The sequence below is a fragment of the Macaca nemestrina genome, chromosome 15 (genome assembly GCF_043159975.1).
Source record: "Macaca nemestrina isolate mMacNem1 chromosome 15, mMacNem.hap1, whole genome shotgun sequence".
In the NCBI taxonomy this organism is placed as follows: Eukaryota; Metazoa; Chordata; class Mammalia; order Primates; family Cercopithecidae; genus Macaca; species Macaca nemestrina.
The window spans coordinates 53,157,664-53,185,040 of record NC_092139.1 but is presented as its reverse complement, the minus strand read 5'-3'; the positions used below and the strand labels follow the sequence as shown (position 1 = coordinate 53,185,040).

Sequence of the window (27,377 nt, the reverse complement as noted above, 5' to 3'; positions counted from 1 at the left end):
ATCTACTATAGGAAGGGAGACAAGAAGATTCAATTCTTGCTATTTTTGGTATAGAAAGGTCAGATTCATTTGCCAGCAGAGCAAAGAGTGGAATCAAATTTTCAGGTGGCAGGCTGTTGGTGACGGTTCACACGCAAGCACGAACTGGGACGTGTATAACAAATGGCACAGGCAGCAGGGCGTAAGGTCAGAGTGATATCAAAAAAAGGGGCTGTACTCAGCCAGGTACCTAGGATGAGATGAGCCTGGATTATCTGACAAACAGGAGGAAGGTCTGAGGCCCAAGTGCCATGAAGGTAGCGGGGAGGAGGGGATGAACTTGGAAAGATAGTCGGGGCCAGATTGTGCAGTCTTGATCTTCATGTATGTTTCTAAAGTATCACATGGACTATGAATGTGAGGGTGAGATCCATCAGTGAGCTCTTGCCATGGGCAGTGGCCTGATCAAGGGCCATGCCTGTGGAGATGGAGAGGAGATAGGATGGAGACCCAGGTTGAAAGTGGCCAGACCTCGCTGATGGGTGGGGTTACAGAGAGAGAAATCAAGGATGAGTTCTAGGATTCCAGCATGTGCAGCTCAAGGCATGGTGGTGACAATTATTGACATGGCACAGCTAAGAGATGAACAGCTTTGCAAGAAGAATGAAATAATCTTGTCTTTTAAAACCTCATAGCTCCATTTCAAACTGCATTCAGACTCCATGTAAACCCAAGAAGTGTTGTATGGGTTGCCATGGGAGACACAAATTTATATGTGTGTGTGTGTATACATATATACACACACATATATACACACATACATGTATATGTCACGTACATACAAATGTACATTTATTTATTCAGAATCACACTTTAAAGAGCTGTGCCTAATATGTTAAAAATTAGTGTCTATTGTATTTTACGAAAGAGTTGGAGTACCATAAATATATATTGTGTGTGTGTAATGCGTGCACTGAGATCTGAGCAAGGGGATACAAGTATCCTCCAGGGTTGGCCCTCTATAAAGAAGAGTGATGGGTCTTGCCCCAAACTAACTCTGAAAAACCAAAGGCACGAAGTCAAATGAATTCTCTCCTGGGCTTGTGTCCAGGAGAGAATGAGAGGCCCACAAACAGTCAAACTACTGGTCCCATGAAAGCTTCCGATGCTAAAAAGCATTATGCTAACTGCCAAAAATACCCCTCTGCCTAATTTCTGTGGTCCACAGTACAGAGGAAAAGACAGCTGGAACAAGTTCAATAAGGGAAAAAATAAATCCTTAGGCTTCTACCTTCGTGCATAAAACAGCAGCAATCACAGTGCTAATGAAATAGCTGAAAAGGCAGGTTTCATGACTGCCTTTGGAATCCACTCAGGGGCAAGCAGCAGGGAATCTTTCAGTATTCTCAGGATACATCCTGAGAATCAGTAAAAAGCATCCAAACCAAAGTCCCAATAGTGAGGGCCACATGTAGACCTAATTTTCCAACATGCTTGGTGATTTCCAAGTAAAAGGACATGCCATCAAAAAATCTATTTGCAAATAGCTTCTGGGATTCTTGGGAGAAAAGGTGAGGCATCTTAGGAAACAAGGAAGGGTTAAGGGCACTGAAGGTAAAGAGACGGGAAGGTAAAGAGATGGGAAAATGGGCACCAACCTGTGTCCCCAGCTTATGGTGAGTGGGAGGGTTGATGGCTGACAGTTTATTACAAATGTTCCCTAAACCAGCACTTTGAGATCTGGTTCCAAATTCCTCAATAAGTTGTTCAAACTGGAAGGGCAAGTTATCGTTGGGACCCTTGAGTTTCTTTAAACTGTGAGAACAAAGAAGCACCAGAAACAGGAACAGCTTGGGAGAATTTTCAGGAGCCTTTAAAGAGGACAAAAAAGGATTTAGACTATCAGGGAAACAAAGGGGTCTTAAAGAGCTTGGACTCCTGGGCTTACTGGGTGGCATCTTGGAGCCGGGGACAAACAGGACTGCTTACTTTCTGGTGGCTGCCTCTCAGGCTGAATGGGGTTAGAAAACCAAAGCCACATTTACAAACCTCACTCCAGCCACCCTTAGCTGGTGACATGTTTGGGTACCTTTCATATGTGGGACACTGAATTTGGCTGCTGAAATAATGTCTCAGTAGATAGAGACCAATCCTTCAGGGAAAGAATTTAATTCAATAAAAGTTGGAGAACATTGTGATCCTCAGTAATGATGATGTTTGTTTAGACGCTCTGTCTTTGTGCAAACGTCCAGAAAGGGCTCTGAGTCACTGTTAAACTGTGAAATGCACATGTTTTTGCAGGGCAGGGTCTCTGCTGTCCCTGGATCTTTGCAATGCCCAAGCTATCTGGACCTCTTGGAGAGAAAGGGCATGCCACTGGCATAAGAGAGTTGTGTGTTCTTACTTCAACTTGCTCTCTCTTGCCTCATGAGCATGGGTTTCCTGAGTATTTAACTTAGTCCACGTCTCTTAAGGAAGGTCTGGCCCCCTAAAGTTCATCTTGTTATACTTAGGACTGACGAAACCCCCAGACCCTTATGAAACCACAGCTAAATCACTCACTTACCAGCTTAGTGGACAGACCCTATACTCAGCCACCAAGATCTTAAGCACACTTCATTCATTCATTTACCCTCACACTACACATTCAGTGAGTACTTCTTCCATACAAGGTGCCATGCTGGGCATGATGGGGACATAAAGATAACTAAGGCATGGTCCCAGGTCTCCAACATCATTCTGGGAAGAGGGGAAGGACACGTTACAGGAGAGCAACAAAGGAAAGCGGGAATTTAGAGTAGAGGGAGATCTGTGCTAGTGTAAAGTCCCACTCTTCCTTATAGGACATAAAAGAAAGCTTCAAGGAGGCAGTGACCTCTAGTTGGACTTTGTAGTTGGATTTCAGGGAGACCAGAGGTTTTGGGGCCTAGGCAGGAACTGGGAATAGGAAGGCCCTTGGATTTCTTGGTGGGTGATGAATAATCAATTTTTGCTAGACCATGATACATGGGGTTTATGAGAAGAGAAAAGCAAGACTGCAAAAATAGTTGTCACATGGATTATGGGGTTACTGAAATAACAATAACGACAATGGCCAACAATTACTGAGTCCTTACTAAATGCCCTGCTGTGCTCAAAGCATTTGGCATGGATTGATTAATTCTCATGCAGAGAGCCCTATGAAGTAGATACTGTCATTATCCTCATTTTATAGAAAAACCAAGATACAGAGAAGGAAAATAACTTATACTCTTACTTTAGGTAGTATGTACCTAAAAAGCGGCAAGGCTAGGGTTTGAACCCAGGAAGTCTAACTCTAAAAACCCACTCTCCTCACTATGCCGTGTGAACCCTCTGATAGTGGGGGAGAAGGAGGAAAGGTAGTTCCGAGCAAAGTTGCGACCTGGACGTTGCTCTCAAGAGGTTGATCTGGTGTTGGTAGAGCTAAATTTTGATTGGAAGAGAATAGACTGAATCCAAGCAGGTCAATTAGTCAAAAAGTGACCATAGTCTGATCTAGCATAGAAGAGATGAAGATAATATGAGAGCTAACATTTCCTTGTGCTTATTGCGAGCGGGGCACTGGATTAAACATGTTACACACTTTATTGTCTTTATCTCCGTGAGGTAGGTGCTAGCCTCATCCATATACACAGATGGAGACATTGAGGTCCAGAATATTAGGGATCACACAGGCAGTAAGTGGCATAGCCAGGGCTTGCACTCTTGACCTCCACACTAATCCTGGGAAGTGGTGGGAGGGCCAACAGGACTTGTGAAGTCCAAAATCAGAGCCAGCACTGGCGGAAATGCACTGAAGAGAACAAGCATGCTTTGGGACCAGTCAAGATGCTTGCTCTTCATGGCTCAGCGGGTAGGAAGGGAAACATGCAGGCTGAATAGAAAGAAAAGCTGTCGGGGAGAGGGGCAGCAGGGTGACACAGCACACCTGCGGAGGGCGTGACCATTCCAGGTGGAATGTCGAAGCTGGGTAGCTGGATGAGAGGCAGGGCATCCTCTTCCACTCCCCTACCTCCAAGTTGATTCAGAAGAACTGCAGAAACTCAAGGAGAATCTGCCAGAGCCACCTGCCTCAGGAGACTCCCAGAGGACCCTCATGCAGCATCCAAATCTTCACTGAACAGCCGTGCCTGTGGGATGTGGGGTTGGGGAGAAGACTTAGGGGGAGTGTGCAGGCCAAGAGCTTCAGCTGAAGCCCAGAGGTGGGCACAGGTACAAGTCTACCCCTCTTTTCGTGGCCCAGCTGGGTGGGACCTGGTGTGTGTTGTCACAGGCACTGTTGGTGCCCATCCTCGTCCTCGGCCACTCACTTTCTGAGTATGCTAACCCCACGACGTCCATTTGTGCAAGGGCTTTGGTGGGGCCGACTGGAAATGCTATGAGTCTGGGACCCGCAAGTAGCCCTGGACAGACAATAGACGGGAGCTGGTGGATAAATGCCCCTCCTCCCCTGCCCTGCCTGGGATCATCAGCTGTGGATGTTCTCCATGACCTGCCAGTTCCCCAGTAAGATGAAGCTCCAGCCTCCTTCTCCCCAGCGGTCGCTGGCTCTCCCACAGACCTTCGGGGCTGCCTTCCTTCTCTGCCTCACGCCCCACAGTGGGCTTCCTGGGACCACCTTCCAAACGAAGTCCCTGCCCTGGCCTCCTTGTCTGAGGGTTGGCTTCCGGGGGAGTCAGCCTGAGACAGCTGTCTTGGCTCCCATAGCTCTTCTGGTGTGGGTCCTCAGGAGGAAGTGACTCTCAAGACACTGACTACAGAACATACTGCATATCCAGGTTCCTGGGACAGGGCAGCTTCTCTGCTGTAAGATCAGGATTCTTGTTAAGCTTCAAACCCCTATCTGGAGTCTCTACTATATAAGGGGGGCTGGCTCAAGAGAGAAAGAGGAAGGATGGTATAAAAACAAAGCTCCCACTTTGTTTATGCTGAAGTCTCAAGTCATGATAAGCAGCAGGTCTTGTTCTGCAGTTTTCCCAGGTACAAAATTGTCAGAAAACTATTGACAAAGAGACAAAACCATTGAACACCAACATGGAGTCTGTCCTGATAAATTAGAGCAATTGGTTGGCTATTTTATCCAGATCGATTTGCTGAATATTTGCTAAGACCAGTTCTTTAAGTTATGACATATGATCATTCCAAATAGTAGTACCTCATTATTTACTTAGCTTTTGTACTTATGTTTTTCAGAGGAAAAAATACTCCTGTAAATCGTAGATATAGTCAACACATAACTGTGTTATGCAGATCTGTGACTGCTGCAACGTCAGCCCAGAAGAATAAATAAATAAAGCTTATTTACTGTAAAAATGAATATATAAAAAGGAAATACATAAAGTGGGGGACAGGTGGATCGAGTAATAAACAAATAAGATGAAGAGGAGCATACAGCAGGCTGCATGTATCTAATCTCCACATGTAAACATTTGGTATCTAAGCAATGTGCATAAGCTCTCTATTGCAGGGCAGGGATGAGCTAAAACACAAAATTATGTCTCCCCTACCACCATTTGGCGCCACCATAAAATCAAATTGGAAACTGTCTACTTCAAAGCTCATTCCCCAAACATCTTTCTATCTTGCCCAGGCTCAAGACATTAACCAAACTGGTTGCAAATCAACCAGGATTGTTGATGTCCTGATTCTATATATCCTGAAGTCTTCGTGGGTTTTGCATAATAATAATGGTAGGTGACATCTATGGAGGCTGTGCCTCAGAAGCAGCTCCATTTCAGTACATGTCATTTAATTTGGACCCCAGGAAGTTCCAGGAGAGGAGCAGGGAAGTGAGTCAGGGCAGGAAGAGCAGCTAATAAAGGCGTGTTACCAAGTGGGGCACTGGGACAGGCAGGGAGGGCTTATTCCTTTGGGGGTACTTTGGGGGGCAGGCTAGAACATGCGTTTCCATTAGCCCAGCTGAAGCAAGAGGGAACAGGCATTTATCCACCACCAATCCCCTGTCTGTCTGAGGCCTTCTACTGGGGGATGCTGATTTCCTGGCACTTCTTGCCTGTCTAGTATTCAGGTAGAATAGGATACGGGGGTCCAGAAAACGCCCGGAGTTGCAGGGCTGGAGCTTGAAAGTTGGGTGGGCATGCACAGGTAGCAAGAACTAAGAGGGAGGACAGGTAGGGTATGGTCTACTAAGTGCCAGACACTCTGCCAAGAGCTTCATCCACCTGTTTTCAGGTGTTCCTCAAGGCAGCCTGATGAGGTGGGTGCTGTGTTTATCTCCAGTGACAGATGAGGAAACTGAGGCTCCGGAAGGCAAAACAGCTTTCCCATGGCTACACGCTAAAGTGGAAAATTCAGGACTACAACTCATGGGTTTCACTGCAAGGGCATATGCTCTAAACCGTCATGCTTTATATCCAGCTCAGGTCCTAGGGTATCAACCCACCAGCAAGCCGTGGGGCCTGTGGGGCTGAATGATTAGACCCGGGCCTTCTGAATTAAGTCTCATGACCAAGGGGATGAGGCAGTGATTTAAATCACTGATGTATGGAAACATAATTTACTCTCTTTGTGCTAATCCTCTCTGGACACCAGTTTTAGCTTTGTGTTGACACTGACAAATTAAGGACACGTTCAGCACTTTTCCAAGAGTAAACAGCAAATTCCACAAGCTATTCTAATGATTTATCTCTTCCAGAATAAAATCCCTTAACTAAACACGTCTGCCCTAAAAGTGAGTTGTTGCTGGGACCTTTCTGACCAGATCATGTAGGTTCCCTGAAATTTTAAACCCCCCTGGTTTAAATGTACTCCTATTTTATTTTTAATGCCATGGCAAATGAATTTGTTTTCTTAATTTCTTTTGAAGATAGTTTGTTTTTAGTGTACAGAAATGCTACCGATTTTTGTATGTTGATTTTGTACCCTGCACCTTTATATTGAATTTGTTCATCAGTTCTAACAGTCTTTTGGCAGCGTTTTTAAGGGTTTCCACATACAAGATCATGTCATTAGTAGACAATTTCACTTCCCCTTTCCTATTTTATAGTTAATAATAAAATGTTTTTCAAAATTGCTAAAATAGATTTTAAATGTTTTCATCACAAGTAAATAAGAATGTGAGGTGATAAATATATTAATTAGCCTGATCTGCTTATTCTACAACGTAATTGCAACATCACATTATACCCCCAAAATATATATGATTATTGTTTTTCAGTAAAAAACAAAAAAAAACAAACAAACAAAACAACAACAACAACAAAAAAAACACTGCAGGAGCAGCCTCTCCTGGAGCCCTGGGTACGGCGGGAATACCAGTTGCAGAGAGGCCTCCTGCACCACCCCGTCCTGTTGCTCACAAGGAGGGCAGCTGCATCTGAAAGGATTGGGCTCTGGCCCTGTGAAAGGAGGTGCTTTGTGGTGGGGTTGGCAAGCACAGCTGAGCTGCCTTTGCTGGCGTTTGCGGGGGAAGAGACGGTGAAGATCGAAAACCGAAACACTGACTGAGCACCTACCATGCGTTCCCACTTTACTGATGTGGATATTGAGGTCAGGAGAAGTTCTGGGACTTGTTCCAAAGCAGGAAGCTGGTTGGTCATATACATGTTTTTCTGACTTTTAACTTGGGTGTCCTTCCTCCTTACCAGAACATCTCATCCTGCCCTCGTTTTGGTAAGCCCACTGGCCTGGCAGTGCCTTCTATACATCCTGCTTATTTGGATGGCTAAAGCCAGGCCAGCCCTTGAGAGGACTGAGTAAAGCAGCAGTGTCTCTTTGCTAACAACCTTTTCTCCAGCCACCTCTGCTTCTTGATTTCAAGTTGATGACATAAACGAGGAAGGGAAGATGCTGAATTAGAATTCATCGCTAGGCCTTCTAGGGTGATTCCTAGCCACATGTGGCTATCTACACTTACGTTAATTTAAAAAGAAAAAAGTTAGCTCCTCATTCACACTAGCCACATTTCAAGTGCTCAACAGCTCCTATGGCCAGTGGCTACCATGTTAGACAGCACAAATCTAGACTATTGGACAGCTGGGGAAGGTCTGATAGACAGTGATGGAAAAGTTGAGTCTTAGGGCCAAAAAAGTGAAAAGACATCCTTGAAAGACCAAAAAAAAAAAAAAAAAAAAAAAAAAAAACAAAAAAAAAAAACCCTGGGAGTGAGGTGGAAAGTGAGCTTAAATATACAAAATGCTGGAAGAGATGGCGGCTGGGGATGGGGCCTTCTGCACCTCCTGCTGGGACCCTGGTCTTCTGTCCCCTAAGAAGTGGCTACTGCATCATTATTCTCTGGCTCTGAACAAAAGCAATCTGGGCCCGGGAAAGTGCATCCAGGGAAATCATTCTTTCAGCTATTAAAATTAAACAGCAGAAATAACTGGAAGGCCTTCAGACCCCAGGAAACGACATCCATTTGGTGAGGCTCCTTCCAGAAAGAAGAGCTTCCTGCCCCTCTCCTCCCCCAGGCCTGAAAGAGGAGCAGTTGGCTGGGAGGAAGAGGCCCCTTTCCACTTGGAACCTGGACTCTCCCAGGAGGTGTCCCAGCCTCAGGCTCCTTCAAGAACACATCCACATCAGTCTCCACTCTTGCTGAGGAGGGGAGGGTGGAGTTGTAGAGCTGAGACTCCTCTCCCTCCAGGCCTCCTAAGGAAACCTGTGTGATTCAGTCACACTGACTGGTTAAGACCTGAACCAGGGGGAGTCAACCCATAGGGGACGGTCACCCCATGGCCAGGCAGGAAAAGTATGAGCTGGGCCAATAATTAGAGACTTCTGGGGACTATAAATTAGGAAACTGACCAGTGCAGGGAGGTACTGAAGAAGTAGGGCAGGTGCACAAAAGATGACACCAGCTAGAGCCAGGGCCAGAGTGGAGGCAGAGACACACTTCTTCTGAGAGAACAGGGATTGTGTGGGAAGGGAGGGAGGCAAGGAGGGAAGGAGGGAAGGAGGGAAGGAGAGCATGGTCCAGGTCACCGAGGTACTCTGCTGGGCTAGGAATACCACTAAATCCAGAAATAGACAATGGACCTGAAAACCACAAAGCCAGAGGGAGGAGAAGATGTGACTAGCCTCCCTCCTTCCCCAGTACTCCAATCACTTTCATCACTTCTGTACCAAAGGCCACCCTCCAATGCTAATCAGCTTCCTCTGCAGTTTTGGGGAGCAAGGAGGTCACCACGGGATCATGAGACAGAAAGCACGTTCTTAAGTTTAAAAGCTGATCTAGGAATAAGAGAAAATTTGGATGTAAGTTCATAAGTGAGATTCCCCAATTCCCAGACCAGATAAAACTCCCTGGGTCCAGGGGCGGAAGAAAGAAGTGTGGACAGGTGTTGAGGTGGGGGACAGGGGAGACCACCAATCTTGAGATCATGCCCTGGACACCCTCACCATGGGGACACCAAAAGGAGTGATGTTAACGGTCCTCTTCCTCATTGTTGGAGAATCTCCACTTGTAGGGAGCGCCAGCTTGAGGGCTCAGCTCAGCACAAGAATCCTGCTTGGATTCTTGGATTCCGGAATGACCCGCGCTGTAGAGAGCCTATCTCCTTTAATACACACGAGCCCCTAATGGGCACTGGACATAGGAGTGTGAAGATGGAGATGTGCACAAGGGAGTCCCTACCACTAAACAGAAGGGGCCTAAGGCAGATGACCAGGGACCTCCCACGTGGCCAGAACATCCCTTTTGCTGCTCTGAGCAGCCTGAGGAGGTCCAGATGGCAGCAACCCCAACAGCTCAGTGGAGGGAAACGTCCCTTCTGCCTGAATTCCCAAGTTTCCTATGGGACATCTCGGGGCATGCCTAGGATTTAGAAACTGAAGATGCACATCAAAAATATTCTCCTTGATATGTCTTTCCCCAGCACATCTATGACAGGTCTGGGTTGCTGGACTAATTAGCAGCCCTCCTACCAAACAGACTCACTTAACAAGAGCTTGCCTTGGTATGGGATACAGAATCATTTTCAAATGTGTGACACCTTCTACTCTCATACACACAGGCATATAGAAATATCTGCCTGCCAGAAGAGAAGAATGACATTAAAAATCGGAAAGCAAGGCTCAAAGCTTAGGAAGAAGACTTCTGAAAGCTGGCAGGGCATGCAGAGAGTATTTATTCCTGCTGTGGAGTTTGATCTCTTAAAAGATAGACAGCCACCCACACCAACTTCAAGAAAGAATTCCAAATATTGATTATTTAAAACCTCTTACTGGAAGGGAAATGTGTAGCTTGGCTTATCATCTCTAAGATTCAGCTATTTGTGTCATGGGGATAATGAGCAAAATTTCACAAGATCTTGATAAATCACAAACAAACTACAATTCTAGAAAATTATTCACAGCCTTCTTCCTTTATTTGGGGCAGGCTCGATGAATCTATAGGGTGCAAATTTCCTCACAGACAGGAAATCCTGCTTTTAGTGTTTCAATGTTATAAGAGATCAGATATAAAGCGAGTTCTAAGACAAGTGTTTTCTTGGGGTTATCTTTTGTTGAAAAAGTTGTCAAGATCATGAATTTCCCCACTACATGACAAACAGCCAGAAGGAACAGAAACCTTTTTAAAAAGTGCACTCTCAGGCTCAGGATTTTTGAAATACACAGAACATGAAAGATCCAAGGGAACATTCAGAAAGTTGAACGATTCAGCTGTTCGATTCTACAAAGCACACACAAAACAGGGAAGTATCTACGAGGAAAAAAAAAAAAAAGAATGCAAGCTTTGTCATTCAAGGTTTAAAAGAGTGTATCAAGGGGTCAGAACCATCTGTGTCCCCAGAGCTCTACCCAAACTGAGGCTGAAGGCTGCAAGCCTCAGGAGCAAAGCAAACTCGTGGGACCCAAGTGAAAAGGGGCAGGTTGAGTGTAGGTGCCAATGCTGAGTGTGATCAGGTTTCGGATCAAACTCGAGCAGCAAGGACTAGGCCCTCTGCTCCGGATCCATGACTAAGAGCAGTGAACCCCAGGAAAAGGCAGCCCTATGGCTTTCTCTCAGGGGAAGCCTGGGGTGGCAGGACACCCCGCGGGGACTCTCCAGCAGAAGGCCATCACTCCCCTGCCTGGATAAGGCAGTCCCAGCTCGTCAGGAGCCTAGAAACAGTCTCCTGGGGATGTTCTGTCCTCCACATTCCCTCCTGGATATTCCCCAGGGCCCCTGGGACTCTGGGATCACCTGCCCAAACGGCCCTGAGCCTTTTTCTATGTCCTGCCTGGGTCTTTATCAACTGACTGTAGGGCAGATGACTCTGGGTCACTTCTGGTGAAGCCTGAGCTAATGCAGCACTAACCCTAGGCAAGGAGGGACGGTGAGGTCAAGAATCTCCCACCACTCCAACGCAGCAGCTAAATCACGTGTGGTGCCTCCCATGTGAGATCCCGCTGGTCTCTCCACGCTACATTCGCTCACTCTCCACCACCCACACCCTTGGTTTGTGCTCTCTCTAGACTCCCTGACTCTCACTTCTCTGTGTCTCTGACCATGAGGTTTCCCATTCCTGTGTGGAGTCCCTTTTCTCCATGCTCCTTTGGAATCTGCCTGCCCACTCTTCAAGAACAGCACCACCCGACCTTGCTGACACTGAGGTGCCTCCTCTAAGCTCCCACAGCACAGCAGGCTGTATAGACCCTCGTTAGCATGTAGTGCATGGCAGGTGCCGATCATAAGTGGTTCTCTTCACAAGACAGCAGGTTCCTTCAGAGCGAGGCCATGTCCTGAGCATCTAGAAGGACTCAGCCCAGCACTACTTTGCAGGGGCTCAAGAAATGCTTTCTAGATGGCCAAGTGCAGGAAGTCTGTATTTCGCTTCTTGCAGCTTTGACCCGTGCATTCATTTGTTTCCTGCTGGCCAATCAAATGCCAGATGTTACTCTTCCAGCAGTCCTCACATCCAGTGATGTTTGTTTAACAGTTTCTGAGTATCCTAAATGTGCCGCACAACATGGAAGGTAAAGGGGATAGATGGAATAATTTACTCTTGCCCTGAACAAAAAGTGACTGTGCAACTCCAGGCATTCAATGACTGGACACAGTATGAAGGGGCTTCTTTCTTGGGGCTTACATTCTGGTGGTGGGGGCTTATGTTCTAGTGGATAGGATAACAAGATTTGGTCTTGGGCCTTGGGGATGGCACCAGCAGGTCCACCCTAACATTTGTCTCTGCCCTGCTGCTCTGCCCACTTGGCATCACACTGGACTATAGTCATGTATGTTGTGTGTTGAAACTTGCCCCACTTGGGTCTCTTCCCTCCAAGAGGTGGAGCCAGGGAGGAGACGTGCACAGGCCTTGGCAGCAGGCTCACGGCTATTTGGGTGGAGAATTCTGGGCTTCTGTGTGCTTGGAACATAATCTTGAAGGGGTGGGCACTACTCTTGGTCCATGAACTCCTTGCCCTGTGGATTCTAAAGTGTAGAGCCCAGGACAGGGGCTAACAGTGGCACTGGATTCCAGTGATTACAAAGTGCTAACCTGTAGGCTCATGCCCACTCTTAGGGAAGTGTTTAAGGAGGATAGTATGCATTTGTGCCCAAGTTGCCTTTATGCCAGCCTGGAAATGTACTACCACAGACAGCAGAAACCTTCCTGGGTATCCTGGGCTCATGAAGAGCAAGAAAAATGAACCTTGTCCACCTCCAGTTGATGACTCAGTGAGTCCAGAGGGGAGATGGAGGTGGGGAGAAAGGGCCATGCAGCTGCAGGCGACAACATCTCTTCGGGAGGCCGAAAGCACGCAGTGTTTGGGTCCAGAGTGGAAATCTCATATCTCAGATGTCAAAGCATCAGGATGCTAACGTCTGCCAGAGATTTCCGGATCCAACTCAGTGCCTGGGGCTCCTCAGCCTTGTGACAGGGTAGCCTCCTTGGTGCCGAAGGTGACATCCATATTAATGGCTCAGTGCACGCAACTTCCCTGAAAGGCAGGGAGGGCTGGGCGGTTGCAAAGGCTCTCCTTACTCATTTGGTACTTTTAGAGAATGTCCTTGTAGAAAAGAGACTTTTCATGCTCCCTTTTTGGGGAGTGGGAGACCAGTTGAAGAGTTGATTGATTTTACCCAGAAAAGGAGTCAAGATGGAGGTGGCCTGTGAGTCTTAAGAGGTCAAGTGTCCTCCCGGAAGTGACATATAGAGTAAGGCCGGCAGAAGTGGGCTTCAAGCCCATGTCTTCTCTGACTCCAAAGCCCAGGCTGTGCCTGCTGACCTGCTCCAGCTGTGGGTTGAAAGCAAGGTCTCTAACCCCTCCGTTGAATCACAGTGGGCTGTGACTGTAACGGTGGAAATTACACCGTGGGACTTCAAGGTTCAGTCACCCTCCCTTTCTGAGCTCTCTGGACTGCCTGAGGCTGCCATACTGTAGAGGTCACTGTAGGTGTTCTTCTCAATAGCCACAGCTGAGCCAGTCCCTCAGCCATCCCACTCCACATACCAGGCATGGGAGAGAGAAATCCTTTAGGACCAGTGGCCCAGCCACGGCTATGGGAGTCGGTCCATCTGAGGCCCTGGATTCCGTGGAGCAGCATTCCCACCCTGCTCCTTCTGAGCACTCACCACAAACAACCCAAAGCAAAATGACACAGTGACGGGGCATGCCACTATACGTGGGGAGTTCGCTCCACAGCAGTAAATAACTAGAATGGAATTCAGGGGAGAGGAAATTCTGGGGGAGAGGGAACGCCGCAGAGATGGGGGAGCAGTAATGTACCTAGTTCAGAACGTGGCTCAGAGATTTCTTGTTGGACAGCTGTCCACTCCTTAGACATTGTCACATGCATGCCTTCCCCCAAACCCTCCAAATGGGGACAAGGGGACCACAGACTTTAGAGCCACTGGCTCTGTGGCAGAAGATGCTAGGGCAGTGGTGGACAGTAAGAGGCCAGATGGGAAGAGAACAAGCTTTTCTTGTTCGCCTTCTGTGTCAGACATGGTGCCAGTTGACATTACATAGAATCCACTCAGTGGGCAAATGTTCTGTCCCTACCACGTACCAAGAAGGGGTCTGGGAATGAAGTCGTGTACAAAACCAAGTCCCTGTTCTCAGGGGCTTACGTGTGAGTGAGGGTGAAAAGTTGAAAAGCAAATAACTATGCAATGGCAGGTAGCATGGAGGAAAACAAAGCAGGGTAAGAGGAAATACGGCGGCATTTCAGAAAGGCTGGTTAGGAAAGGGCTCCCCCAAGAGGGTGGTGTTTGAGCAGAGAGTAGGGTTAAGTCATGGAGACTGGGGCTGTTTCACTTTAGAGCTCGCACTCTGGACACTAACATGAAGGGAAAGTGCATAACAGATGGCTCCACCTTCGAAAGCTGCAGTCTTTCGTCTCCATATGGTGATGGCCCCCTATAGGGCTCGGAGGACCCCCACCAGGCGTGTGAACAGGAGGGCAGAGAGACTCCACTGGGGGCCTCAGGTGCCTCACCCCACACCCCTAGGCCTGGCCTGTGGACCCTCCGGGCAGAGGCACAGAGGGGTACTTACACAGAGCACATGAAGGACCACCGCGCCTTGTCTTCTATCCTCGTTGGTGAAGATGTCATTGGGGAATTCATGCAGGGCTAAAGAACAGAGAAAGAAAATCGTCTCAGCACAGGTGACCACATTTTCAGTGCTATAGGTCTGGGACAGCATTACCAGCCCCTTTTTAGAGTCTTGGTTTTAACATGGGGTCCATGAACTTGGATGAGAAAAAAACCCTACATCTTTAGGTTCACAAAACCAACCAGAATTGAGTGTTTCCTTCAGATAAGAACATGGGCAACCAACCACAGTGTGTTAGCAGAACCTGGGACTCGGCCCCACAGATATTTTCATAACACATCATACCATCATACTTGTGCAGCTCTCACCCACTGCTTCAATCTTATGGTGGTTGTTAGGTCACCACCTGCAACTTAAAAGTGTTAATGAGGAAGCACGTAAACTACCATGTTGAAAATTTGTTTTCTAATATTTTGACAGCTTCATTTCCACACAGTCAGTCTCCATGTGTAACCTTATGTACTTTGCTGCATGCACGCATTGAAAACTGCTTTTCTGAGCAGGGGCTGTAGGCTTCATTGGATCATCAAAGGAGTCTGTGGCTCAGACAGATTTGAGGCCCCTGCTCTAAGTGGGTCTTCATTTTGCTCCTTTTCCACTTTGCCTGACCTGGCTTAGCGTGTGGGCCCCGTGTGCTATTAGAACAAACCCCTCCCTGCTCCCTCCCACTGCTCCCCTTTCTAAGTTGACCTCCATTTGTGGCTGGACTGGAATGCCAACCACAGGGATGTTCATGCCTTCTCAATGTTCCGAAACCTCTCTGCCATAAGACGAAAACCGGAGTCCGTGAACTGACCAAGAAGGTCCTCCACCACTAACCGGGCCTCCTGTCCCTTCCTCTCATAAAATCCAATCAACCTTCTGGGCTAGGTTCTCACATCTCCTCTCCTTTATGAAGCCTCCTGTGGTCCCTCAGATAGGAATCCATGGCTCCTTTGCTGGAGGATGTGCCCATCAGGCACGGTAGGAGCAGCACATAGTACCCCCACCCACAGCCCCACATGGGCAGACATCACTGGCTGTTGAAAGAAGTCTTTTCCTCTGAGCTTGATGAGGTCTCCAAGTCTTTCTCTAGTGAGTTCTTAGAGAAATCACCACCATTTGATGGGGAGGATGTGCTAGATGGTAGTTGTTTGCCTCTTGTCTTATTTTGGATTCCCCTAAAAGCAGACCCTCCGACAAGGATGTGGAGGTATGTGGTTTATCTGGGAGGTGACTCCAGGATGCACTGTGCATGAGAGAGGCAATGCAGCCAGGAAGGGGAGAAGAGACAAAGACAGTGGTGCTAAGGAGTGAGTGGATGACCTCTGAGACACCCAGGCCCAATTCTGCTGGCGACCCCTGGCTTGCCCAGAGGATTTGTGCAAGACACAAGCCATCGGTCACTGCTCGAAAAGGCTCTGCTCTCTGCATCCAAGGCAGCATTGCTTAAGGCATTGTGCAGGTCTTGGGTTGGAGCCACATGAGGTGTTTGGGCCAAAGGATACATTTAGTATATAAAGCAAGGCTCACCTTCCAATGTACAGCAAGTGGGGGAGAGTTAAAAATACTACATTATATACCTGAAACTTGCAAAGAGGGTGGATCTAAATCTTGTCACCACACACACACACACACACACACACACACACACATAAATGGTAACTATGTAGAGGTAATGGATATGTTAATGAACTGAAATGCGGTTAACATTTCACAATGCATCTGCATATCAAAATCTCGAGTTGTATACCTTAAGCATATACAATTTTTATATGTCAATAATATCTCAATAAAGTTGTTTTTTGTTTTTAAAAAGCAAGATCCACCTGTATGTCCAGCTAATCACACTCTCTAGTTTTGTATGGTCCTTTAAACATAAAAAAGGAGACAAGAAAAGACAGGAATGTCAAGATTATGCAAGGATTTTTCTAAGCGGAAGTTGCCCTAAACAGGCTGCACGGAGCCCCTCTGACCAATGAATAAATAAACTGGGAGAAGCCTCGAGGAGTTTCCCTTGGGGACCAAAATGAAGCTACGATCTGGAAATTAATGTGGGGGCAGAGGGATGACAACAGTGAGCATTTATTGAGCACCTGCTCCTGGCAAGCCCTGTACCTTGCACTTTGCCCCTGTGATCCCATCTTATCCTCACAAACAGGTTATTATTTCAATTCTGTAGGTGAGGAACCCAAGGGGAAGACAGATGGGACAACATGCTTGGGTTCCATGGCTGGAAAGTGGGAATAGGGCTGCACACCCGGCAAACCCAGGGCTGGGGACGCCCCTCACACATGCCACCCCCCTCCTGCATGGATCTGCAATTTCATTCTGCCCTCTGACCTCTTCCTTCCGTGATCTCCTCCCAAAGGATTTGATCTGATCTACATTCAGCTGCCACACGCCTGGAGGGGAAGCAATGGGCTTTTTTTTTTTTTCTTTGCATTTTTTCAGTGTAGCTGCCACAGGGCGTTTTGGCACTCCCCAGTCCTAGGGTTCAAAGGTCACCTCTCCTATTGTTCTCCTAGTCCCAGAGCTGGAAGCTATAGATGGGATGCTGAGTTAATTTATCAATCACAACAGCCATCACCCACGGGAAACAAGGGCAGTGCCAAGCAGAAGAATCACACGTGGAAACCGCTTGAGGTCCCCAATCATCAATGAGGGGTAGAGGGGGTACAGGTATGTGGCATCCAGTTACCTCTTTACTTCCTGCCTCACAAGCTTCCTCCATGATCAATAACAAGGGATGGAGGAAGCATAGGAAGGAAGTGAAAGGCACCCCATGAGCATCATCTGCATCTGCACTGGGTTCTCTCAACCCAGCTCCGTTCTCCTGCCTCACTGCCACCCCATGCATGAGGCCACCAAGGGCCAGGGAGCGCACCTATTCCACCAAGAGCACCACGTCAGTAAGTGACAGGCTTGGGTTCTGAATCCAGGCATTCTGATTTTCAGTTCTCTGTAATATGAACATCAATTGGCTGAATGAAGCAACATGGATACACAGATCCCACTGGGCCTGGCTCTCTGGTGGAGGTGGTTTCTTGTCAGGGGTCTCCACGCCAGCCCACATGGTGGCCCCAGCTGGGCCCCTGGGGAAGACACACTGGAGGCTTAGCCCTGGATGGGGCAGGACCCAAAGGGCCCTGTGCTGGCTCAGGGCAGTCCACCTAGAGGCTGCCCAAAGTTCTGGCCGGGCAGGGGTGAGCCAAGGAGAAACCACAGGAGCTTCTTCAGGGTCCTCCTTCCTTGGAGGCTCAGCAACCCTCTCTTCCCTCCCTTCAGGGAGTGGGCAGCTTACCAGTGACCTGATCTTGGTCTGCTCTCCAGGGCCTGCTCTCTGATCCATGCCCAGTTGGGAGCTCCTCTATCAAAAGTGCGCCCCCCGTCAGCAGTCACAGCTGGCCATGAGGAAGTGTGTGAAAATTCTCCATGGGGCAATGAGAGCCTCCAGTCTGGCACACCCAGTGGCAGAGCCTGTGAATGGAGCGGCCGGCACTGTGGGCCTCCTCACTGAGTTGAATGTGGGTGGAAGGGTGGGGAAGGCAGAGGACAGTCAGTCTAAGGGTATTGAATCACCGTTCTTCAAGAATAATAAAAAGTCTTATTTGGTGGCCAATAGCAATGTGGAAAGAATGACTAGGTTAAATACTCACCTAACAAACTTCACCTGACATCCAACCACTCTGACTACTTTTTCATTACAGCTCCTCTCAGGAAACACGTATCAGGAAAATCACGAAATTAGAAAAATGGTTTCAAAGGACTCATTCACAACTTACAAAGAATACTACATGTATTTTATTTTCCCTTTTATACATGCATTATCGTTTGAAAAAAAAGTCACAAGGAGAGATTTCATCTAAAAATTGAGCTAAGCCCTCTTCTCCTGCCCTGCAAGAAGTGAGTCTTCCCTCATAGGTTTCAAATGCCCATGCCTTAGACTGGGGCCCTCAAGAGCAGACCCTGAGAGAAAGATTTGAATGACAGCAGTTTGTTTGGGAGGTGATCCCAGGAAGCATCGGGAGCAGGGTGGAGAGATGAGGCAGGGAGGGGAAGGGGCTGGCAGAGTGGCCTCAAGCTTGCTGGGAGACAGAGGGAAGCAGGTCTCAGAGTTGTCTACTGCTGGGTCAGCAGTAGGGTGGGGGGCTCCGTCCACTGATGCCTGCCTGTCACTGTTTAGGGCTGTCCCAAAGGCACTAACCCTTCAATACTTCTGCTGAGCCCTGCACTGGCCAAGCCAAGCATGCTTCCAGGGCTAGAGAAGGCCCTAGAAAGAGTCACAGGTGATATATCAAGAAACCATCCACATGTCTGGGTGTAGGAATGCCTGTGTCTGCCCTAGCCTGATACAACAGAATACCGTAGACTTGGGGGCTTAACCAACAGACATTTATCTCTCACAGCTCTGGAGGCTAGAAGTCTGAGATAAAGGTGCCAGCATGGTTGGGTTCTGGTGAGGGCTGTCTTCCGGCTGGCAGAGGCCACCTTCTTCTTGCAGTGCACTATCTACATGTCATAGTACGAATAAGCTCTGGTCTCTTCCTTCTCTTATTTGGACACTAATCCCAACATTGGGGTCCCACTCTTATACTTTTATCTGACCCTAATGAACTCCCAAAGGTCCCATCTCCAAATACCATCATTTTGGGGGTTAGGGCTTCAACATATGAATCTGGGAAGTGGAAACAAACACTCAGTCCACAGCATCTCCTAAGCCTCCTTTGCATAAGAAGTGAAGAGGAGATGCAAGGTATCTTATGTCCAGGAAAGGACAGACCGTAACTTATATACACATAATTAGCTTCAGCACACAGCAGTGGGGCATGGGGTGGAGGTGGCAGAAGGGAGTCCCTCTGCACAAGCATAAAATCAGGATAAACTGTTATTAAGACTTGCATTCTGAATCTAGCAATGGTAGGACCCCAACGTTAAGACTTAGGGTTGTAACATGTTCTTATATTACATAACCAATTCCACCATGTTAGAAGCTTCTTTGACTAATTTGCAAAGGGCATTCATTGCCAGATGACCCTGTAGAACAGAATGTAAATCAGGAAGAATCCTAGTCTAGAGACCCACTGGCAAAGCAGCTTCGTTTAGGGAGGCCATAAGACTTCTCATTGATCTCTGTCAGCTCCTATGTGTGTGTTACGTACACAGCCTACTATTAACATCGCTGTTTCACTCAGTGTTGCCTTGCTGTGGTTCTAAAGTAATTTGGTGTTGCAGTGTTTAGTCTTCCTAAGGAAGGGATCAGCCTGGAGTCAAGAAAAGTGTCCTCAATTGGGAATCTGGAAATCTGAGGCTCAATGCCAACCTGCCCAAAGTGTGGCTTTGGTCACCTGTCATTTCATCTCTCTGGGCCTCAATTTGCCTTTTGACCAACTGAAAAATGGCCTCTGAGGATCCTCCTTCCCATTCCCTCTGGTCCAAACACAGCACACTGCAGTGCACACAGCAGATGCCTGATAAGTCTCAGTGGGGTTCAAGAAAACAGCCGCAACAGCAGCTGTGCTTGCCTCCTGGAGACTGCAACAGCCCTCCAGTTGGTGACCCACTCCAGTGCCTTGTAGGTGTGGGTAGGGCATGCGCTTTTCTGAATAGCTGCAGCTTTCCAAGAAAAGTATGCAGACAGTGTGGTGCACTGGACTGGAAGGCTCTGCCAAGGGCTTCTTGGCCTCAGTTGCTTCACTTCTAGAACAAGAGGTAAGACAATGTGGGGCCTCTAGTGCCTCCCACAGCTGATGGCTGGTGCTGATGCCACCCTCTCCAGGTGTGTGTCCTTGTGCCAAATCCAAAAGTCCTCAGCGCGTTTTTTAAAGATTGAGCTAGGATGCTTGTTGAATTTGGGAACTAACATTTTCCTTGGGTGATCAGTTAGATTTTGCATAAGATCCCACAGTGGGGAATCAGGCTCAGGTCCAGATCTTCTTCTGTGCCACACGGGGCCTCATTTCCTTCATTTGTAGATGGGTGTGTTGATGTCATCCCTGCAGGGTTGTTATGAAGAGTGTAGATAGTGAATGTGAAATACCTACCGCCGTGCTTCTTGGGGTCACATATCATTATTCTAAATTATAACAACGACATGCTGGCCTGGTGTGGGTAGAGGGCACATTCATCTCTGGCCTTGATGTTGAAATCCACATGTTGCCAGTTCCTTCCTTCCTTGCATTGGCATCTGTTTCTCTGGATGGTGGTTAGTCCATGACAGCTGCATAAATGCATGTGCCTCTAGGCAGGTGCTTCCGGTACTCAGCCTGTTGGGGCCACGTGGCCCACGTGGCCTGTTAAGAGCAGCTACCTATGCAGGGAGAACGGAGCAGCCTCATCCAGCTGAGAGTCATTCCCCAAATACCTTCAAGGTCCTCAAAGTCTCTTTCTGCTCCTCTCTTTCATCCCCCAATTTTCCTTTCAGTGCATCTGGCCAGCCCTGGGGGCCTGCAGAAACAAGCAGTGCTGTTCCCATGGAAACCACAGGGACCTGAGTGGAGTGGATTCCCCTTACCAAGGCAACAGCAATCAGCTTCCCTGCTTCTCCCTCCTGGCTGCTTTCATGAGGCCCGAGTTTGATGAGTCTAAATGGAGGTTTGCAGAGGCAGAGAGTCTTTTCTCCTTTGCTTGAAAAAAATGCAGCAGGAACATTCATGACATCTTTAGACATACTCATCACATGTTGATCAAATGGAGCAGCCCAAAATGAAGATCAACACATCCTAAAAAGCCTGGCTCCCTTAACATGTCTGAGCAAAAGGAACGTGGGCTGCTGCAGCCATCAGAATACCAGTCTGCCATCCCAGTGACCTTCTCTTGACAAAATACCCAATGCAGCTTGATGGATTAGTCTGTCAGGAATTGCACCAAAAAATGGCGGTCTGGATGCTACCCAGCTTCCCCCTGCAGTGATGAGTGGCTTCAAGCTTCTGTTTCAGATGCTTTCATCTGTCTTAGTAAAGCCTGTTGCTCCCATTTTTCCTGGGGCATTGTAAAAACTTTGTTTTCCGGGTGCGGTACCTCCTCTGCCTCTCACAAAACCTTCCCTGCCTTTCTTTCTGTGGCCCCATCACATTGTCTCAGTGCTCATCAAATTATTTCCAACCACACTGTAGGCATTTGCTTGTCCATGTGTACCATGGACTCAGTGGCACCATGAGCTCAGTTCCCTGAGGACAGGAGCCCTGTCATTTCTCTCTCTGTCATCAGCACCCACCAGGCTGGGATACATGAAAGAGGACAACAAATACCAAGTGTGACTGAATGCAGAAGGCCTTTCTCTCAGGAGGTGGTTTTGTATAAACACAAGACAGACTTATTGGCTGAGAAATGGCGTTGGGAGGGATAGCTCAGTCAAACTCCAACTACTAGATCCCAACTCTGGTGGCAATGAGGGCTGTTCACACATACCCCATTTCTCATTGTTCCAGAGACCTAGGAGGAGTACTGCTACATCCCTTTCAAAGTTAGGTTAAGGCCATGCAGCTTGCTTTGATTAGTGAAATGTGAGCAAAATGATGTGGACTGCATGTGGCTTTCAAACCAGTGCCTGGCTCACCATTTTGCATTTTCTTGTCTCAGCATTTCTTGAAAAATACATCAAGATGCAATGTGCATCTCCCATCAGCCTGGATCCCTGAGTGACTGATACCAGAATCCCCAACCCCCCCGATACATGCATTTTGTACCTGTAGCATGAGTAAAAATAACATTGTTGTATTTGGTAGCCACTGATCTTTGGGGGCTGTTTGTTACCCAGCATATCCTAACTCCTTGTAAGAAATGCATATGGTCCTTGCTCCTTGGCATCCCTACAGCCTTTTGCATGTCAGGTCTTGCCTTGCAGCAATTTTTGGTTGTTTTCTCTCTTCTCCAATAGACTGGGGGAGGGAGGTTAAGGTTGTAGGATATTTATTCTTCTCTGCAGCCCTGGTATCTAACAAAATGTTTGGCACACAAATCACTTAAGTGTTGGTTGAGGCAATTAACACATCTGTCATAACTAAAAGGCCACTGAACAAAATTATCCACAAAAGAATCTGTGTGAAAGTACATAAATGCATAACCTAATTTTCTAAATATTTAGTCTTTGGAAATGTTTTGGAGACATTCAATGCATGCTTACATTCAACGAGGTCAAGCAAACCTCAGGCAGGCATGGGAGAAGGCATCTGGCAACAGGAGGTGCTGGGTGTTCCAGGGACCCAGTCTGTTCTAAGATCATCTTTTGAATTTTTGTCTGGTTCTAAAGACCATATCTTAATAACACTGGAAAATTTATTAAATCAATACTGTGCCAAAACACCACTACTTTCAGCCCTTACCATCCGCTGGATACCATACTCAACACTAGTTAAAGGTACACAGCCCTTATCACTGGGGAGTTAACAGTTGAGGTTAGCTTGGGAGCAGGGGGACTCTCTTTGAAATCATCCTAATACCTTAAGTACTCTGAATTTAAGAATGGAAATAACCTTTATCAAGTATTACAAATATATTTATTACTTTTTCATTGCTTCTATATGATAGGAAGCACTATCCCAATTTACAGAATGTACAGATAGGTAAGCTGAGGCCCAAAGAGGGCAAGTAACCAGCCCAAGTTTCAGACATTAGCAGAAGAGCTGAGATCAAACTAGGGTCCAACTTTCTAATATGTTAATTCCACTGTCCTAGAAAGAACAAACTACCCCGTTTTTTCTTAGGTTTTAAGGGCATAAGTCCTTCCCTTCAAAAACCAGAAACGTTCAGATTCAAATGGATTGATGTGTGAATGAAAACAAGGTCATGAGAAGCATCTCTGTGAAGGAAGATGCAACCACAAGTCATGGAAACAGATGGCCTAGAGGGATCATCAAACTGTCAATCAAAATGGTATTGCCAATCAAATTTGCTAAGAAAAGCTGGATCAGCCAAATGCTTATGTGGTAACATTTGCTTACCACAGGCAACCAGCATTTTGCAAAAGCCTGAAGGCCTGGATTTGAATCCCTCCTTTACCACTCATAAGTTCTGTGGCTTTGGGAAAATTCTTTAACCTCTTTGAGTCTTAATTGTTAATGTGCAAAATGGGAGAATGAAAAGAAGACTCATTTATGTGGTTATTATGAGGATTGATGGTGATGATGCTTATGAAATGTGCAATATCTAAAATTGGGCAAGTACCTATCAAATGATAGCTCTGTTTGTTTCTAATTTATTAAATAATGGAGAGGGAGAAATATGGATAGGGGTGTTTCCCAAGACATCAATACCAGGCCCACAGTCCTGGGGCCCTACTTCTTTTGTACTAAGCACCTGCATCTCTTTACCCGAAGGCTTTCTCCAGAGCTGAGAAAGGATCTCCTGCCCAGGCACTGCAGGCTGGATATGCTGGAGAATTAATACCACTCTTTCTCTCAGGAGAAGCTGTCAACCAAAGTCTGATGAAAGGCGGGTGTATAAATACCCCAGCTCCCTCACTACCTGAATGAGATAACGTTGAGGTGTGTTCTACACTGTTAAGAGTTCCCAGCAAAATTAAGCTCTGGTTGCTCACAGTGGTAACATGCCTTTGATTGGTTGTCTGTCATTGTCTTGCTGTCCCACTTCCCAACTCCCATACTTGGGATTATCTCAGAAACAAACAACTTGTACTTGTGTCTGTTTCTGGGACTACTTCTGGAAAACCCACATTTAGAAAAGGAGAGTTAGGAATTTTGCACTTTTCCCTCTCTCTATTTCAACAAAGATTTGTTTTTCCAGAAAAGAACTTAAACACATTTGGATGAATTTTTCCCTAAATCATGGCAATAGTCTGTATGGACAATTTGTGGTGGAGTTGCAATCTAGATAGCATTATGGAACTGCTCACTCCTGAATGCAGGTTGGGGAACTGCCTTTGCTCCTTGTTCATGATGCTGAAGTTGATCCAACATCATGAGAAGCCCCTTGGTTCCCACTTAAGAGCTCTTTTTCTCATGTCCATATTGGCAGAAGATTTTAAACAATCAGCCCACAAACTTTTCTCCTGGAAGAGAACAGACATTCTTTTGGAACTAAAGAACTCCAATCATTAGACTATTGGCCTAGCAGAGCACTGAAATGTAATTTGAAAAACTAGAAACATATTTCTTTATCAATAATAAAAAACCATGGCATCAGTGCTGCTCATGTCTTTCAGCCAGGAGCTACTGTAGAAAATACAGCAATCTCATGAATAATGTAGTTTTCTCAGGCCACAAACATGGCAGCAGATAGGAGGTCTGTTTTCAAGGGCAAGAGCCTACAGCATGCATTTGTTGCTCACATGTGATTATCAAGGCTGTGTCACTAATGAATTCTCATTAAAGAAAGTGAAATATTTACGGTAAATTCCCTGTGGTGTTCAGAACTTGATGCTCTTCTTGGACTCCTTTGTTTCTCAAAGTGTCCCTTGGTGCCAACGTCAGAGACAGAATGTTTGAATGGATGACCTAGGGTCTGACCCAAGTGATGCATCTCTCATGTTCTTATGTCTGCTGTTGATCCAGACGAACAGGCTGATGCACACAGGAACCCACTAAGCAGTTCCTCAAGAGGACCCATGGAAGTTACAAGGAATGCCCATTCTTGTTCAATGCCCTCAGAAAGGATGAGATTGCATGAAAAACATTTCTAGAAAAAAATGCACTTGAAGTAGTGCTTTCGGAATGTAGTAATTCCCTACAGGAATCTACATGGAAAGTTTTTAATCTTTAAGCATTTATTTTATAGAAGGTGAAGTGTGCATGCTAAATGGCTGGAAGTTTCAAAATCAGTGACATTTTTTAATGTTAACTCGTCAAATTTCAGAGCTGGAAATAACCTTTATGGTTCTGTTGGTCTATAGATGGGAGGATAATAACAGAATTTCACGAAAAGCACAAAAGTTTCCCTCTGCTTCCCCTCTTAAAAACTGCTCTTTTTCTTTCCTCCTGGTGTTGTTATTCCACGACTGCCAAGTTTAAGGATAGAAGATTGGTCTCATTCATGTTCATTGCTTGACTGCTAATGATTGACTGATAGGCTGAGTCTTGGATGGGGCTCAGTGTGCCAGAGCATCTCCATCTATTAGCAATGTCTACGATGGTTAGGGGAATGGGAACAGGGACATATGTGCTCCTTATCTCCCTATACTGAAGCTTTGCTAACCAGGTCCTAAAACGAAAGAATAACTGGCACTCCTCGGTCCTGGTAATAGGGATTCCTGACATCATTTTGTTTGATCTGCACCTATTTTAGAACATAATCCATTTAAAAGGGGGAGAATTACTACTAATCCATCTGCTTGAATGTATTTGGTATCTTCAGGGAATTTATTGAGACATCTTTAATCTTTAGCTCAAATTCTAGTTTATGATAATGAAATAAATATCTAAGAATATGCGTAGCCGTTGTAGGAAGACGTAAATATGCAGACAAAATATTGATTAGCTCAGCTGGAAAAAATACAAGCTGTGTTTACTGCTCAGTTTTGGTCTCGGCCACCTCTGGCCCCTCCTTAAGGGGAAAATATAGATGTTAACTGCAGGAAATCATTTTTCCTTTTATGTTACCATATATTCAATATTTTTTGACCACTTACCTATAATTTTAGGTCAAAGCACTAAAGAATCTGCAAATTACACCTGAAGCTCTTTTAAGGATAGATTTGAACTCGATAATTTTTTGTTAGATCGCTAAGTTTGTGCATCCGAAGTTTAGATTCCAAATATCAAGGCTCCATCTCTTGGACAACATCTGCCTCTGAATATGAACAGAAATTAAGAAAAGAGCATAATTAATTCAAACCAAAAAAGTAATTCAGTTGTTCACTTTTCTCCATTTCCTTGAACTGTCACAGGGCTCTGGTGATGGCACATTATAGCTCTGAATGAAACATACTAAGTGCCTTTTGCTTCAACAATGCGCTTTGGTGTCCAGCTAGGATTTTGGGTTACAGATCAAGAACAGGAACTGATGACATGAGAGGTATCTTAGGAAGGGCACTGTGCTGCCTTGTAGATAGCAGAAGAAGACCCGTCAGAGTTTAGAGCAAGCAAGATCAAAGCAAGAGAATTTAGAATCTACTTGATGTGTATCTAGTATTTTTTTCTTTTTTCTGAGACAGGGTATCACTCTGTTGCCAAGGCTGGAGAGCAGCACCTCTATCATGGCTCAGTGCAGCCTCCAACTCCTGGGCTTAAGCAATTCTCCCACCTTAGCCTCCCAACAGGTATGCATTAACATGCCCAGCTATTTTTCTTTTTCTTTTTGGTAGAGACAGGGTCTTGCTATGTCATGTAAGTTGGTCTCAAACTCCTAGCCTCAAGCTATCCTCCCACCTCGGCCTCCCAAAGTGCTGAGATTACAAGCATAAGCCACTGCACCCGGCCTATAAACATATTTTTATTATATATTTGACTTCATGGATGATGGCTGAGGAGATTCTGGATTCTGTCATCTTCCTCTGAAAAGTGTTGAGTTTTGTTCTAATAGGAAGTTGAATTATTGGAGGATTGTAATTACTAGCCACAAAACCAGAGGTGGTTTTAGGTTTTAAGCTTTGATTGAATTACTGGCGGGTTATCATCTGTGGTAATTTTAGGCCTGTTTTAAGTGTGCCCTTCGTCCCGAGATGTGGTCCGTATAGGCTTTCAATGGAACATCTGAACTGTTTATCAAGCCCCTTTAACTTTAGAGGCTTGCACTTCTCAGTTTGTCTCCCCAGTGCCAGGCAGCAGCTGACATACCTGCTTTAAGCCTTTCAGCTGTTGTTTTCCCTGGGCCGCGTGGAGTCATCTCCAAGCATGTGAGGGTCAGCAGTCAGTCATGGACCTGAGGGAAATTTATGTCTACTATAGGGCTCTCCCTCTTTGACTCCTTTCTTTCTGAGATTTTCCCCAATTTTCAGCTGCTCT

At 46.4% G+C, this 27,377-nt stretch overlaps 1 protein-coding gene across 6 annotated transcripts in view; it reads right to left on the bottom strand.

The window, feature by feature from the left end:
• The window catches only part of LOC105486812 (solute carrier family 24 member 3), a 506,030-nt gene that overhangs the window by 192,402 nt on the left and 286,251 nt on the right, over positions 1-27,377 (bottom strand). For all 6 annotated transcript variants that reach the window (XM_011749881.2, XM_071079731.1, XM_071079733.1 and 3 more), the window contains exon 3: positions 14,440-14,516. In XM_011749881.2, coding sequence (XP_011748183.1) covers positions 14,440-14,516 — 77 coding nt within the window. The remainder of the gene's footprint in view (positions 1-14,439; positions 14,517-27,377) is intronic.